Raw genomic sequence first — 16,347 nt, 5'->3', positions numbered from 1 at the left:
TGATAATAATGATAACGATGATGGTGATGATGATGGTGATGATAACAGTGATGATGGTGATGGTGATGATGATGGTAACGGTGATGATGGTGATGGTGATGATAACGGTGATGATGGTGATGGTGATGATGATGGTGATGATGGTGATGGTGATGATGGTGATGATGATGCTGGTGGTGATAATGATGATGGTGATGATGATGGTAACGGTGATGATGGTGATGGTGATGATGATGCTGATGGTGATAATGATGATGGTGATGATGATGATAATTGTGGTGATGGTGGTGATGATGATGATGATAGTGATGATGGTGATGATAATGATGATGATGATGATGATGATAATTGTGGTCTCCAGATATTTGGCTTCCTGATCTGCATGGGGATCATCCTGGCGGTGGGCAACACCTTCTGGGAGGTGCAGGTGGGCGGGGCCTTCTGGGCGTGGCTGCGCTGGGGGCTGGGCAACTCCATCTACTCCGGCTTCCTCACCTTCTGGTCGTACATCATCATCCTCAACACCGTCGTTCCCATCTCCCTCTACGTCAGGTGGGTCAGCAACACCACCACCATCATCACTGTCCTCAACATCGTCAGCAACATCACCACCATCAGTACTATCCTCAACACCGTCAGCAACACCACCACCATCATCACTATCCTCAACACCGTTATCAACACCACCACCATCATCACTATTCTAAACACCGTTATCAACACCACCACCATCATCACTATTCTAAACACTGTTCAGGGCTTAAATTTCACTGCGGGATTGCGGGTATTGCGCATAATTTGTTCAAGTCCCGCAACTCTAGCCATCATAATGCGAGAAATTCCCGCATACACTTTTACAGCCTGTCTGATGACGTTAATATAGCCTAATCATTAAGTGGCGTGAATGCGGTGCTATTGACCGGACTGATCAACTACAGAGTTGAATTGAACATAGCCTCATGCAGACGCACACACACACGGAGAGAGAGAGAGAGAGAGAGAGAGAGAGAGAGAGAGAGAGAACTTTTGCGCCAAATAGGCTACGCTTACCATGGCAAACTTTTACATCTGGAAAGAGCTCCTTGGTAACTATCCTGCTAGCTCAGGTCACGCCAACACTTGCTCCCAGAAAGATTGTCTTCGACATGTTAGTTTTTGAACATTTATTGTATCTAATGACATAGAAAACATAATGATTTGCATACACATACCGCACTATGCACAACTTTTATTCACTAGCTTACTACAGCCTAAAACCGTCAGGTTGAAGGGGGCTAATTACTCCATAGAATTACTCTCAGGTATTTTCTTAAAGTGACAGGCACTGAATTACACCTACTCATCACCAATGTGCACTCAATTGGACCTACACACCACATTAAAGATATGCCTAAGTGTTATAGGTTAAACGTCAATATGAGGCATTCAAATTACTAAATATGTTTAGCTACTATAGTAATTACTAGTAAAATGCTATACTTTAAAAAATGCATTATTAAATAAATACACTCTATATGAATTCAAAAATATATGATAGAAACATATCACATAAGCTATCATTTTCAGTGTGTGTTTGTGTGTGTGGAGAGAGTCAAGCAGAATCTAGGATGTCCACTGTTGTGAATGATCCCACTACAGTATATATTACTGATGACGTTAGGGTGGTGGGGGCCCCAAAATCAAACACTTTTTTTTTTTAAAGTATCGAAGTATTGAAATTCTTGACTTGGTATCAGAATCGACCCCCCCCCCCAAATTGTGTAAATCCCCCCTACATGAATAACCTAAGGGGGGAATTCCCCCCCATTTTGAAAAATGAATTTTAAGCCCTGCTGTTATCAACACCACCACCATCATCACTGTCCTCAACACCGTCAGCAACACCACCACCATCATCACTATCCTCAACACCGTTATCAACACCACCACCATCATCACTATTCTAAACACCATTATCAACACCACCACCATCATCACTATCCTCAACACCATTATCAACACCACCACCATCATCACTATTCTAAACACCATTATCAACACCACCACCATCATCACTATCCTCAACACCATTATCAACACTGTCATCATCACCATCATCACTATCCTCAACACCGTCATCAACACCGTTATCAACACCACCATCATCATCAAGACCATCATAAACACCATAATCATCCTCAACACCGTCATCAACACCACCATCGCCATCATCAACACCATAATCATCCTCAACACTGTTATCAACACCATCATCATCATCCTCAACACCGTCATCAACACCGTTATCAACACCACCATCATTATCCTCAACACCATCATTGTCATCCTTAACACCGTCATCAACAACACCATCGTTATCCTCAACACCGTTATCAGCACGACCCTCATCATCATCCTCAACGCCGTCATCAACACCACCATCGTTTTCCTCAACACCGTCATCAACACCACCATCGTTTTCCTCAACACCGTCATCAACACCACCATCGTCATCATCAACATGGTCATCATCATCCTCAACACCGTCATCATCATCATGAACATCATTCCCATCTTCCTCTATGTGCTGTTTTGTGTGTGTGTATGTATGTGTGTGTGTCGTGTTTCTTCACCGATCACGCTATCTCTCTGCTGATGAGTGTGTGTGTGTGTGTATGTGTATGTGTATGTGTGTGTATTTGTGTGTGTGTGTGTGTGTGTGTGTGTGTGTGTGTGTGTGTGTGTGTTTGTGTATACATATGTATATTCTCCAGTGTGGAGGTCTTGCGTCTGGGCCACAGCTACTTCATCAACTGGGACAGGAAGTTGTTCTACAACCAGCGGAACACACCTGCGGAAGCACGGACCACCACCCTCACAGAGGAGTTGGGGCAGGTGGAGTTCATCTTCTCCGACAAGACCGGCACCCTTACCCAGAACATCATGGTCTTCAACAAGTGCTCCATCAATGGCACCACATATGGTAAGACTACAGCACACACACACACGCACACACAAGAGCACACACACACACACACACACACACACACACACACACACACACACACACACACACACACACACACACATCCAAACAAGAGCCACACACTCAACAAACTGCAATGGCTCTCTTTTTTCTTATATTCCCATGTGCAGGGGATGTGTACGATGACTTTGGCCTTAAAGTGGACATTACTGAGGTATGACTCATCATCAGGTCCAGTGACATCACACAGTTGTGCACACACACTGCAGTGGCTTCCACCAAACAGCCTTGCACTACTAGCTCTAGTACCACCACCTCCTCCTCCCGTATAACCCCACTAGCTCTATTACCACTTCCTAGCTCTATTACCACCACCTCCTCCTCCCATACAACACTATTAGCTTTATTACCACCTACTAGCTCTATTACCACCTCCTCCCCTCATACAACACTACTAGCTCCATTACCACCAGCATCAACAATTCATTTGTGGAAATATAATTTTAGGGCTGATTTACCACAATGTACCCTGTGTAGTATTGTATCATGTGCTGTGTTGTCCCCTCTATGTGTGTGTGTGTGTGTGTGTGTGTGTGTATGTATGTGTATGTGTGTGTATACCACCTTCTGCTTTGTCTGTGTGGTGCTGTGTTCACTCCAGAGGATGCCGTGTTAGTGTGTTTGTGTGTGTGTGTGTGTGTGTGTGTGTACCACCTCATGCTCTGACTGTGTGCTGTGTTGTCCACTGCAGAGGACGCCGTGTGTGGATTTCTCCTTCAACTCGCTGAGCGACCCAAAGTTCCGTTTCCATGACAGCAGCCTGGTGGAGGCTGTCAAGGGGGGCGGGGCTTGTGTGCAGGAGTTCTTCAGACTGCTGGCGCTGTGCCACACTGTTATGCCAGAGGAGAGGAGCGAGGGTACACCTGCACACACACACACACACACACACACACACACACACACACACACACACACACACACACACACACACACACATATACATACACATACTCATACATATCTGTCCTGTTCTGGACTCTTCAGGAGAGCTGGTGTACCAGGCACAGTCACCTGACGAGGGTGCTCTGGTCACTGCTGCGCGGAACTTTGGATTTGTGTTCCGGGCCAGAACTCCCGAGACCATCACGCTGGATGAGATGGGCCACTCCGTCACATACCAGCTCCTCGCCTTCCTGGACTTCAGCAACGTCCGCAAGAGAATGAGTGTCATCGGTAAATTACCCTCCACTCATGTCCCTGACCAAAGACAAGAGGCTCCCTCGCACTGACTGTAAAAGCCTACTGCCATAGTTGTATTAAATGGTTGTTTCAGACAAACTAACATTACGTGAGTGTCTGAACTGAGATCTGCGGTGGGTTCGTTGTCATCACAATTTTGTTGTGTATCAGTTTCTTATTGCTTATTTGTTTGTTTATTATTGATTTATTGTATTTTGTTTGTGCTAACTGTGCTGTCTCTGAGCAAGGGGATGTCAAGCTTGTTATGGCGTGGCTTTCCTTCCATATCCCAATCAATAAGAATTGATCCCATGGCTGAGGCTGAGGCTGAGGCTGAGGCTGAGGCTGGGGCTGCCAGCGACACTTTAGCTGTAACAGCACTCTCTCTCTCTCTCTCTCTCTCTCTCTCTCTCTCTCTCTCTCTCTCTCTCTCTCTCTCTCTCTCTCTCTCTCTCTCTCTTTCTCACTCTCTCTCTCTCTGTGTCCCACAGTAAGAAACCCAAAGGGTGAGATCAAGCTGTATTCCAAAGGAGCTGACACCATTGTGTTTGAGAGGCTGCACCCTTCTAACGAAGAACTCTTGTATACTACCTCAGAACATCTCAATGTGAGAAATCATAAATACTACCTCAGAACACCTCAATGTAAGAACTCATATACTACCTCAGAACACCTCAATGTAAGAACTCATATACTACCTCAGAACACCTCAATGTAAGAACTCATGTATACTACCTCAGAACACCTCAATGTGAGAACTCATGTATACTACCTCAGAACACCTCAATGTGAGAACTCATGTATACTACCTCAGAACACCTCAATGTGAGAACTCGTATATACTACCTCAGAACACCTCAATGTGAGAACTCATACTACCTCAGAACACTTCAATGTGAGAACTCATATATACTACCTCAGAACACCTCAATGTGAGAACTCATATATACTACCTCAGAACACTTCAATGTGAGAACTCATATATACTACCTCAGAACACCTCAATGTGAGAACTCATGTATACTACCTCAGAACACTTCAATGTGAGAACTCATATATACTACCTCAGAACACCTCAATGTGAGCTTCACTCTATTCTTCCTCAGACTCACTCTTTACTCTGTGAGATGCGGATATTTGTCCTTGCCTAGACACATTGAACGATCGCCCAGTGAAGTAGGATTCAAACCAGGAGTGCGCTTTCCCTATGATCCCCATGGTTGAATAATAGGATGCGGTGGCCGACTGTGTCAGAAGCCGCCCACAAGTCGAGCAAGATGAGAACCGAGGACTGAGCTGCTGCTCTGGCTGCCTTTAAGGCTTCTGTCACAGCCCAGATAGCAAGGGGTTGGCGGACCACTGTGGATCTGGTGGTCCGCTGGCGTTTTGCTCATCGGTTCTCAGGCGGCATTCACGATTAATGGTTGCTGCTCTGTGGTTTATTTTGGCAAATTAATCAAACATGTATAATTTAACTAATTGACGTGGGAGAATGTCAGTGGTGGATTCATTGTTTTTCAAAAAGAAGTGGACAAGAGGCATGATTTTCAATAACGCACACCTGCAGCTTCCTGCACACCTGCAGCTTCCTGCACACTCGTTAGTCTGTTCCATTGTGTGTTTCGCGGATGCTAAGAAGAAGCCTTGCCTCGTCTTTGAAAGATTTGACTCAGCAGGGCTCGATTCTATCAAGCACAATCCTCAACTTTGAGAGACAGCCTCAGTGAGAGGTGAATAAAGGAAGTGATTCGTCATTCACTGCAGGAAACTGAAGATATGCCCTAGGAGGACTGCTGCATGCTGGGTTTCTCATTGCGCCCTTAGACAGGGGATACAAAGAAGGACATAAAAGCTATTAATTCAGTGACACAAGTTTAGTCCACGTCTTATTAATGCAGAGTGTTCCAAGTCTATAATCAATGTATTTCTCTGTGCCATTGAAAGTAGCTGAAAAGAATGAGTTTCCTGCCATGAATAGTAAGCCTTTGTATATAGTAAGCCTTTGTACATAGTAAAGTCTTTGTGCTGTTTCTGCATCTTATGTGCCATGGAGGTGACAGAGGGAGCAGGATGACACCTTAAATTAGGACCGATGTGCTGCTCTAGGAATAGTCTGTGGTGTTCTGCTCTAGGAATAGTCTGTGTTGTTGCAGCTGAATGAAAAGTGAAATTGCACAGCTCTCTCTCTTTCTCTCTGCTGATGATGCATCTGCCTGAGGGCCTAATCAGCCCTCATTCACCATGTCCAGCCAAACACATGTCCCTCTCAACCAGTCCTGCGTGCACTCCTCTCCATCAGTCCTGCGTGTACCATTCCTCTCAACCAGTCCTGCGTGCACTCATCTCCATCAGTCCTGCGTGTACCATTCCTCTCCATCAGTCCTGCGTGTACTACTCCTCTCCATCATACCTGCGTGTACTACTCCCGGTCTCTGTTTAAAGCAGATATGCGTCTGGACCAGTAAAAAATAAATCATATACTTCATAAACTATATATAGTAGAGCGGCTACAAGGCCAATTTGGCAAGAATCGTGCAAATTATGATACAAGCATGAAACTTTGTAGGTATGTGCTTATGACCAATACAATCAAATCTACCTGATTGGCCACTTAAAATGGCGGCCATTTTCCAAGATGGCCGCCAAAAAAGACTCCAGAAATTGATTTATTGCATAGAATTGACCTAGCAAATTATGATACAAGCATAAAATTCGACATATATGTGCTTAAAACAAATACAATCAAATCTACCTGATTGGCCACTTGAAATGGTGGCCATTTTCCAAGATGTGTTTGCATTTTCCAAGTGTTCTGTGTAACCACTCTGAAGGCCTGACTGACCGCAACGTCAAAAAAAAGTTTGGTTTGACTAACTGTAGCAACATTGCCCTTTTCCATGCTCAAGGTGAGGGTGGGTAAAGAAATATTACATCTTACTTGTGACATGGTCAGAATAATCATCTGGGGCCAGACTACAATCGCCAGGCCAGATATTGGGAATCCTGCTGAATGGGGTTGGATGAAAGGAGATGAGACATGGCAGGTTTGTTGGACAACTTTGCCTCCAATTGCAGCCAGCTGTCAGGAACTCACTAAGTGTTCATACAAAAAAGGTTGCACCCATAGATGAGATACTTACTGCCATATTGTTCTTCTTGGCATCAGAGTTCTTTGCCTTGTTACAGTTACCAAAAAAAAAAAAAACATGCTCTGTTATCGCCTGCTCTGGTTGTACAGTCATATTTTAGATAGGCAAGTTGGTGCACGGCTCTGTCAGTCCTGATGCTGTTGCATAGATTTCTAAGATTAATTTAGCCCTTCCAGGGTTTGTAGTCTTTGTACATACATGTAGTTCATTTGTGAAACACTGAATCTCAGTTATGTGCCTTTTTGCTTGATTTTTGCTTGATTGAATTTCCAATGACTTCATCATAGAAGGAAACAGAAATGTAGTGAATGTTAACATTGATTTGGCCCACATCTGCTAAATTAATTGCAATTAATGAAGTTCTAGTGTCTTATTTGGTGGCCATCTTTAAAAATGGCTGCCATATTACATTTTCAAGTTGCAAATGAGGTGGATTTGATTATATTGCTCTTTAGCACAAACACACAAAATTACATACTTGTATCATCATTTTCTTGCTCACTTCTGGGCTAAATTCAGTCTTTTGGCGGCCATATTGTAAAATGGCTTCCATTTCAAGTGGCGAGTCAGGTAGATTGGATTGTATTGTTTTTTTAGCACATTCATGCCAAAATTCATGCTTGTATAATAACTTGCTTGATCAATTCTGTGCAACAAATCCATTTCTATGGTATTTTTTGGCGGCCATCTTGGAAAATGGCCGTCATTTAAACTGGAAAATCAGTTAGAATGTATTGTGTTGGTCTTAAGCACATACCTGCCAAATTTCATGGCTGTATCATAATTTCCTTTGTCAATTCAGTACAACAAATACATTTTTAGAGTTTTTCATGGTAAAAATGGTAAATCAGGCAGATTTTATTGTATTGGTCTTGAGCACATACATGCCTAATTTCATGCTTGTATCATAATATCTTTGGTCAATTCTGAGCAATAAATCAATTTCTAGGGTCTTTTTTGGCGTCCATCTTGGAAAATGGCCACCATTTCAAGTGGCCAATCAGTAGATTTGATTGTATTAGTCTTGAGCACATACCTGCTGAATTCCACGCTTGTATCATAATTTGCACGATTTTTCCTGTAGCCGCTCTACTAATACTCTGGCTGCAGTGTCAACCAACCCCCCCACAGGTAAAAATGGTTTCATGCTGTAACATTATCAACACTGTGCTGTGTGTTTGTCCCAGGAGTTTGCGGGCGAGGGCTTGCGGACGCTGGCGTTGGCTTACAAAGACCTGGAGGAGGACGCGTTTGGGGAATGGATGAAAAGGCTGCTGTACGCCAGCACAGTGTTGGAGAACCGGCAGGAGCTGCTCAACCAGCTCTATGAGGAGATAGAACAGGACATGATGGTGAGCACAACACAAACTACTCACTGCCTACTACTAACACCAACTACTCACACAAACTACTCACTGCCTACTACTAACACCAACTACTCACACCAACTACTCACAGCCTACTCACCCCAACTACTCACAGCCGACTCACAACCTACGACTCACAGTATTTCCCACAGAATTGAATTATATTTGTGGTGGTAGGTTTGCAGAATTAACCTGAATGCAACAGTTTTTAACAAATTAGTGCAGTGTGGTTATGATTCTAACCAGATTTAAGCACAATTTAGTACAGCCAGGAAAATCATTGTGTGACGGTCAATGTTGATATTGTGGTGGGCCGCCACAAATAAGTCAATGTATGGGAAATACTGACTCACACTTACTACTCACTGCCTACTAGTCACATCCTACTACTCACACCAACTACTCATAGCCTACTCCTCATACCAACTACGCACATCCTACTCACACCAACCAATCACAGCCTACTATTTACAGCCTACTACTCAGTCCAATTACTCACACTAACTACTCACAGCCTACTCCTCACACCAACTACTCACATCCTACAAGTCAAAGCCTACTATTCACACCAACTGCTACTCACCAACTATTCACCACCAACTACTCACACAAACTACTCACCGCCTACTACTCACGCCAACTACTCACATCAACCACTCACAGCTTACTACTCACACCAACTACTCACAGCCTACTCACCACTCAGTCACACACACACCACTAACTACTAACTACCCCCCGCTCACTGTCACACACTGCTAACTACTGTTTGAGTAAGAGCTTCTTCCTTCCTGCTGGCCAGCTGCTTGGTGCCACAGCCGTGGAGGACAAGCTGCAGGAGGGCGTCCCGGAGACCATAGCCTGCCTAAGCCTGGCCAACATCAAGATCTGGGTCCTCACCGGAGACAAACTCGGTAAGCAAGAGGGGGGAGGGTCCAGGACGGAATGATTACGTGCTGAGTTGTGCAAAGTTCTCTTATCTTAGGGAGTGACCATATAAAAGATGTCTCAATCCTCAGTTGATGAATGAAACAGATTTTATTGCTGCTATATCACCCTGACCTTTAGTTGACAGCCATGAGTGTCATGAGCCATGGTTCCTGTTGTGGTTTCAGAGAAAGCCTTGTAGGCTGGATTCTCATGTGACATCTTTGTTTGTATCTCAGCATCACTGAAAATGAAGACTACCCTCAATGAACTTCCGAGAATAAATAATGGTTGAATGAGTGAGTGAATGAATGAATTAATGAATGAATGAATGTTTGCATGTTTGCTTCTGTGGTTGCAGAGACAGCCATGAACATCGGTTACTCGTGCAACATGCTTCGGGACGACATGGACGAGGTGTTTATCATCTCAGGACACTCGTCTCTGGAGGTCGGGTGCGAGCTCAGGTAGGATGAGCCTAAAGCTCAAGGGTTCAGAGATCTGATAAATATGTAAACATGGTAGACCTGATGAATATGAAAATATGTAACCATTATAGACCTGATAAATATGTAAATATGTGTAAACATGATAGACCTGATAAATATGTAAATATGTAAACACAATAGGCCAGTTGCTTCCTTGTCTGCTAAATAGCCATTTACATTAGTGTAAAAGCTGCTTGTCGGTGCTCATTGCTGCTTGGTGTTTGGTGTCGAGCCCTGATTGGCCTCAGAGGAGTTGTGTCGCCTTGCCAACCTCCTCTGCCCTGCATTAGTGACGAGCTCTGCAGTGTGGCATTCTGCACATTAATTAAAACATAACAGACTTCCTGCTCTGTGAACTGTGGAGTGTTGCACTCCTGTGAGAGTGTGTTTGAGACATGCTCAAATACACTCTCCCAGGATGATACAGCTGTGGAATGCTATGGTGTGTGTGTGTTGGTGTGTCTGTTGATAGTGTTATCAGCTGTGGGTTGACTGACACCTCCGCCCTTCTGTCTGCCTGGTGGATGGAGTGCTTCTTTTCCACTTACGCATGTACAGTTAATGACCTCTCTGCCTTACTTGTGAAGCACTTTGGGTCAACTCCTGTTGTTTTTAAATGTGTTACATAAATAAAGTTACTTGACTTGACTTGTGTGTTGACTGGCGCTCCCCTCTCTGTCTGCCTGGTGGTAGGAGGGCCAAGGAGCAGATCCTGGGGCCCAGCAGTGCCAAGCTCAGCGCCACCGGGAAGTCCTTCTCCTCCACCAGCGATTCTGTGTTTGAAGAAACAATTATTGCAGAGTACGGGTTAATCATTAACGGCCACAGTTTGGTAAGTCAAAAGTAATGATCATCATTACTTCCCCCCTGGAGTTGCTCCAGAGATCTGCAGTAATTTTCTCCATCCCTGAGGCTTTGGAGCAGGTCTGATGCTTCCTGAGTCTAGACCTGAGGCTTTAGAGCAGGTCTCTTATGCTTCCTGAGTCCAGCCCTGAGTCTTTGGAGCAGGGCTCTGATGCTCCCTGGGGTGTAATGAGTGAACTCAGGAAGCATAAGCCAACTAACCCAGATGGCCTTTGCTCCCTCACTGCATGCCTAACCTCCATTAATCATTTTTTGAAACTAAATGATGACAAAACAGAGGTACTTTTGGTTGGACCAAAACTAAAGAGAGATACTGTTCTTAGTAATCTGGGGAACTTGGCGCACCAGGTCAAACCAAAAGTAACAAGCCTCGGTGCCATCTTGGATGCAGAGTTAAGTTTTAAGCCCCATATCAGTAAAGTTACTCAGACAGCCTATTTCCACTTGAGAAACATTGCCAAAGTGCGGCCCTTTTTAACTCAACAAGATGCAGAAAAACTAATTCACGCCTTTATCACTAGCAGGTTAGACTACTGCAATGCACTTTTCACTGGTCTTCCCAAAAAACATCTAAAGAAATTGGCACTCATACAGAACTCTGCGGCTAGACTTTTAACTAAGACTAAGAAGAGAGAACACATCACCCCTGTGTTGGCTGAACTGCACTGGCTCCCTATTTCCTATAGAATTGACTTTAAGGTTATGTTAATTACTTACAAAGCTCTGAATGGCATAGCACCTTCATATATCTCTGAGCTTTTAATATCTTATCAACCACAAAGGAAACTTAGATCATCCAATTCTAATCTTTTAATCGTATTCCAAAGTGCTCCACAAACAAAGTGGAGAAGCTGCTTTTATCCATTATGCCCCCAAACTATGGAACACCCTGCCTCTGTACATCAAGCAGGCGAGTTCAGTAAATATTTTTTAAAAAGATCTGAAAACATACCTGTACAGGAAAGCTTTTAGTTAACTCATCTTATCCTGTAGACTACTTTTTCAGATTATTCTACATCTGCTGCTATTGGAGGGCGCAGCCAGCCAGAAGCAGATGGGCTCCCCCTATTAAGTCAGGTTCTGCTCAAGGTTTCTTCCTGGAATATGTTACATATGTTACATGCCACATGTTACCCCGCTACTCATCCAGCTACACTGGCTACCTATGGCGGCCCGCATCAAATTCAAGTCTCTAACGCTTGCCTACAAAGTAGTCTCCGGTTCTGCTCCCACCTACTTGAATGCCCCTCATACAGACTTACACTACCTCCAGACCGCTCGGCCCTCTGATCTAACGACGCCTAGCTCTACCACCGGTACGCTCAAGCCAATCCAAATTTTTCTCATCTGTTGTTCCTCGTTGGTGGAACACACTGCCAGTTCCTACAAGGGCAGGGACATCCTTTTCCACTTTCAAAAAACTCCTGAAGACCCAGCTCTTTAGAGAACATCTACTCTCATAGCAACACTTACAACAAGTCTTACTGATCCTAGCACTCACCAGCCGTTTTAAACTGACAAGTAACTGTTAAAAACAGCACTCACCGACGCACTTATTCCTACTGTACTCGAATGTTTTTTTAAAACTGTCCTAAAACCTAAAATTGTGAGAATTGTTCTAAAACTTACTGTTTACCATGTTGTTAGTCGCTTTGGTTAAAAAAGCGTCAGCCAAATGTAATGTAATGTAATGTAATGTAATGGAATATGGGAGTTTTTCCTTGCCACAGTTGCCATATGGCGTGCTTGTGGGGGGTAAGAGGGTTAAGGCTGCCAGTCTTATGACATGTCATTTTCTATATTTTTGATATGTTGCTGAGTGGATCATAAACGGCCCCTAGCAATGAAGAAAAGTGATTGATAATGACTGACTGACTATTATTGTGTTACATGCTTCAAATGTAAAGCACTTTGAGCTGCATTCTGTGTATGAAAGGTGCTATACAAATAAAGCTTATTATTATTATTATTATTATTATTATTAACTCTCTGATTTAAGAACACAGAGGCATGTCCACTTAAAGTAGATTTGTTCCTGTATGATGGTGAGCTGAGCCTAACATATCCCAACAGGGGTACACACCTGTGTGTAGGTACGGGCTCTCTGATTCTCCAAATTAATTAACTTACTTTATTTGTTCTGAGAGAAATTTGTCCTTTGCATTTAACCCATCTGGTTGCATTTAACCCACACACACACACACACACACACACACACACACACACACAAGGAGCAGTGAGCTCACAAGGAGCACACACATACTCTCTCACCGTCTGCCCCCCAGGCCCAGGCTCTGGAGGTGGACCTGGAGCAGGTGCTACTGGACGTGGCTTGCCTGTGTAAGACGGTCATCTGCTGCAGGGTCACCCCCCTGCAGAAGGCTCAGGTGGTCGAGCTGGTCAAGCGGCACAAACGTGCCGTCACCCTCGCCATCGGGGATGGTGCCAACGACGTCAGCATGATCAAGAGTAAGAAAACGCTATACCTGTGTCACACCTACTATATTATACCTGTGTCACACCTACTGTATATCATACCTGTGTCATGTCTATTTCATACCTGTGTCATGTCCATTTCATACTAGTGTTATGTACATATTCCATATTATACCTGTGTCATGTGCATATCATACTAGTCATATCCATATCCCATATCATATCACCTGTGCCATGTTGTCATGTAACATGTGTACATTTCATATCTGTAAACACTATCAAGGCCATATCCATATACAGTATAGGATGACACAATAGACTGAGACAGATGACCTAGTGACCGCGGCCAACCAGCAGATCCCCATTCGGACAGAGAACCAGCATTTCCCCATTCAGACAGAACCACTAGAGAACCAGCAGATCTCCATTCAGACAAAACCACTAGCGATTAGAGAACCAGCAGATCCCCATTCAAACAGAACCATACATTTATACATTAGCAGACACCGTTGTCCAAATACACATAAGTCAACTACATTAGGCTACAAGGGATTACATTGTCCCTGGAGCAACTTGGAGCTACGTGCAGTGGAAGCCGAGAATTGAACCCACAACTTTTCAGGCTACTGCACGCTAGCCCAGCTCCTTAACCACTACACTACTGCTGCCCCGAACCTCTAGAGAATCAGCAGATCCCCATTCAGACAGAGCCACTAGAGAACCAGCAGATCCCCATTCAGACAGAACCACTGTCCTATCAGGAGTATCGCACAGATTCCTTCATAAGACTAGAGACCTTGGCAAACTGTGACATATCTTTTTTGGTACTACTTCTTATATCTCCTCATCAGCAAAAGGGCATTGTCAAACTACCACCTCTGTTTCAGAGATTTTCTCATTAGCACAAAGACATTGTCAAACAAACACAGCTCTGATTCAAACAGAGATGATCCCCTCAGCACAAATGAGGAACCAGTGCCCCCTGGGGCTAGTTGCTGCTTATTACACCCTGAGGGCAGAGAACTCCAGGCACCACCTTTCGATTAAGCGTTTAATGGTGCAAGTCCTCCCCCACTGAGAGCTGAGAAATGAGCTCGTAAATTGATGAGTCCTGCTGTCAGTGTAACTTCATTCCCTGCCATAGGCATTGTGAGCTGAGATTGGGTATGAGTGAGACTCTCTAAATTGTGAAGATGACACACACGTCCTTCTGCAGTGCAGGCTGTTGTCTCACTTAAGGAAAATGCCAGATACATTTGATCTGAAGAAAAATCACAGATTCAACAGTGTCAGCATCAGCAGTGACAGTGTCTACATTTGATGCTAGATTTACTGGTAGTTAGTCTAACTCCAGCCTTTGCTTTACCTGTGAATTTGTACCACCATGTCTGTGTGTTGTGTTCTCTTACCCCTCCATGTCTGTGTGTTGTGTTCTCTTACCCCTCCATGTCTGTATTTTGTGTTCTCTTACCCCTCAGCGTCTGCTCTTACATTGGTGTTGGCATTACCCCTCCATGTCTGTAGGGTATGCAGGTCTGGTGTTGGTGTTCCCTCTTACTACCTCCATGTTCGGTTGTGTTCAGTTCCCCTCCCTGCATGTTGTGTTCTCTTACCCTTACCCCTGGTCCATGGTTCGCTGGTCCTACTCACATTGGCATGTTAGCAAGGGTTCCTCTGCTACGTCCGACTTTTCTACAAGAACTTCTCCGCTACCTGCAGCCACTTTTTGGTTACGGTTCCAAGTTCCTCTGCTACTTCTTCTACAAGAACTTCGCCTTCGTCCAGGTGACACATAATGATCACATGAGAGTTATAGAAACTATCCAAGCTACCTATAGATATGACTTAATCACATGAGAGAGTGTTCTAGATATTACCCAAACTAGGACAGAATGCTCTATTTTGTGACCAGCCTGCATTGTGTGTAAACTGGCCTTGTATTGTGCTGTCTGTGTGCTGTGATGTGTGTTGTTTGTGTGTATGTGTTGCTGTGTGTGTATTGTGTGTTTGTGTGTATGTTGTGCTGTGTGTATGTGTGTGTGTGTGTGTTGTGTGCTCATGTTGCGATGTGTGTGTTTGTGTGTGTGTGTTGTGCTGTGTGTGTGTTGTGTGCTCATGTTGTGATGTGTGTGTGTTGTGTTGTGTGTGTGCTAATGTTGTGATGTGTGTGTTTTGTGTGTGTGTGCTCATGTTGTGATGTGTGTGTTTGTGTGTGTGTTGTGATGTGTGTGTTGCGATGTGTTTTTGTGTGTGTTGTGCTGTGTGTGTATTGTGTGCTCATGTTGTGATGTGTGTGTTTGTGTGTGTGTTGTGCTGTGTGTGTGTTTGTGTGTGTGTTGTGATGTGTGTGTTGTGTGCTCATGTTGCGATGTGTGTGTTTGTGTGTGTGTTGTGCTGTGTGTGTATTGTGTGCTCATCTTGTGATGTGTGTGTGTGTGTGGCTCTGTTCTTTGCCAGACGGTGTATGACCAGTGGTTCATCACGCTCTACAACATCGTGTACACGTCTCTGCCGGTGCTCGCAATGGGCCTGTTCGACCAGGTACACCTGAGACCTGCCAGCCTCGGCCAGACACAGCCACTGCAGAACTAATGTTACCTGTCAGACACAGCCACCAACAGTACTAATGTTATAGATACAGCCACCAGCAGAACTAATGTTATAGATACAGCCACCAGCAGAACTAATGTTATAGATACAGCCACCAGCAGAACTAATGTTATAGATACAGCCACTAGCAGAACTAATGTTACAGATACAGTCACCAGCAGAACTAATGTTATAGATACAGTCACCAGCAGAACTAATGCCCCCTTACCACATTAAACTCCTAGGGAGCTCTCAGCAGAATCATTGCTTTAAAGGGACACCAGGCAAGCCTGATGCTTTTTCTCTAAGAAACTCCCCCTCGC

The 16,347-nt window shown here is 44.3% G+C and overlaps 1 protein-coding gene across 1 annotated transcript in view; it reads left to right on the top strand.

Annotated features, from left to right (window-relative positions):
• Positions 1-16,347, top strand: part of atp8b4 (ATPase phospholipid transporting 8B4) — a 36,215-nt gene that overhangs the window by 16,554 nt on the left and 3,314 nt on the right. Inside the window, exons 12-24 of the mRNA XM_048256116.1 lie at positions 362-552; positions 2,754-2,962; positions 3,136-3,179; positions 3,717-3,882; positions 4,010-4,198; positions 4,696-4,811; positions 8,541-8,705; positions 9,523-9,634; positions 10,009-10,114; positions 10,829-10,967; positions 13,285-13,468; positions 15,135-15,220; positions 15,872-15,976. Coding sequence (XP_048112073.1) covers positions 362-552; positions 2,754-2,962; positions 3,136-3,179; positions 3,717-3,882; positions 4,010-4,198; positions 4,696-4,811; positions 8,541-8,705; positions 9,523-9,634; positions 10,009-10,114; positions 10,829-10,967; positions 13,285-13,468; positions 15,135-15,220; positions 15,872-15,976 — 1,812 coding nt within the window. The remainder of the gene's footprint in view (positions 1-361; positions 553-2,753; positions 2,963-3,135; positions 3,180-3,716; positions 3,883-4,009; positions 4,199-4,695; positions 4,812-8,540; positions 8,706-9,522; positions 9,635-10,008; positions 10,115-10,828; positions 10,968-13,284; positions 13,469-15,134; positions 15,221-15,871; positions 15,977-16,347) is intronic.

Source organism: Alosa alosa, chromosome 11, assembly GCF_017589495.1.
Source record: "Alosa alosa isolate M-15738 ecotype Scorff River chromosome 11, AALO_Geno_1.1, whole genome shotgun sequence".
NCBI lineage: Eukaryota > Metazoa > Chordata > Actinopteri > Clupeiformes > Clupeidae > Alosa > Alosa alosa.
Note: the sequence above shows the minus strand (reverse complement) of the source record. Positions and strands in the feature narration are given on the sequence as shown.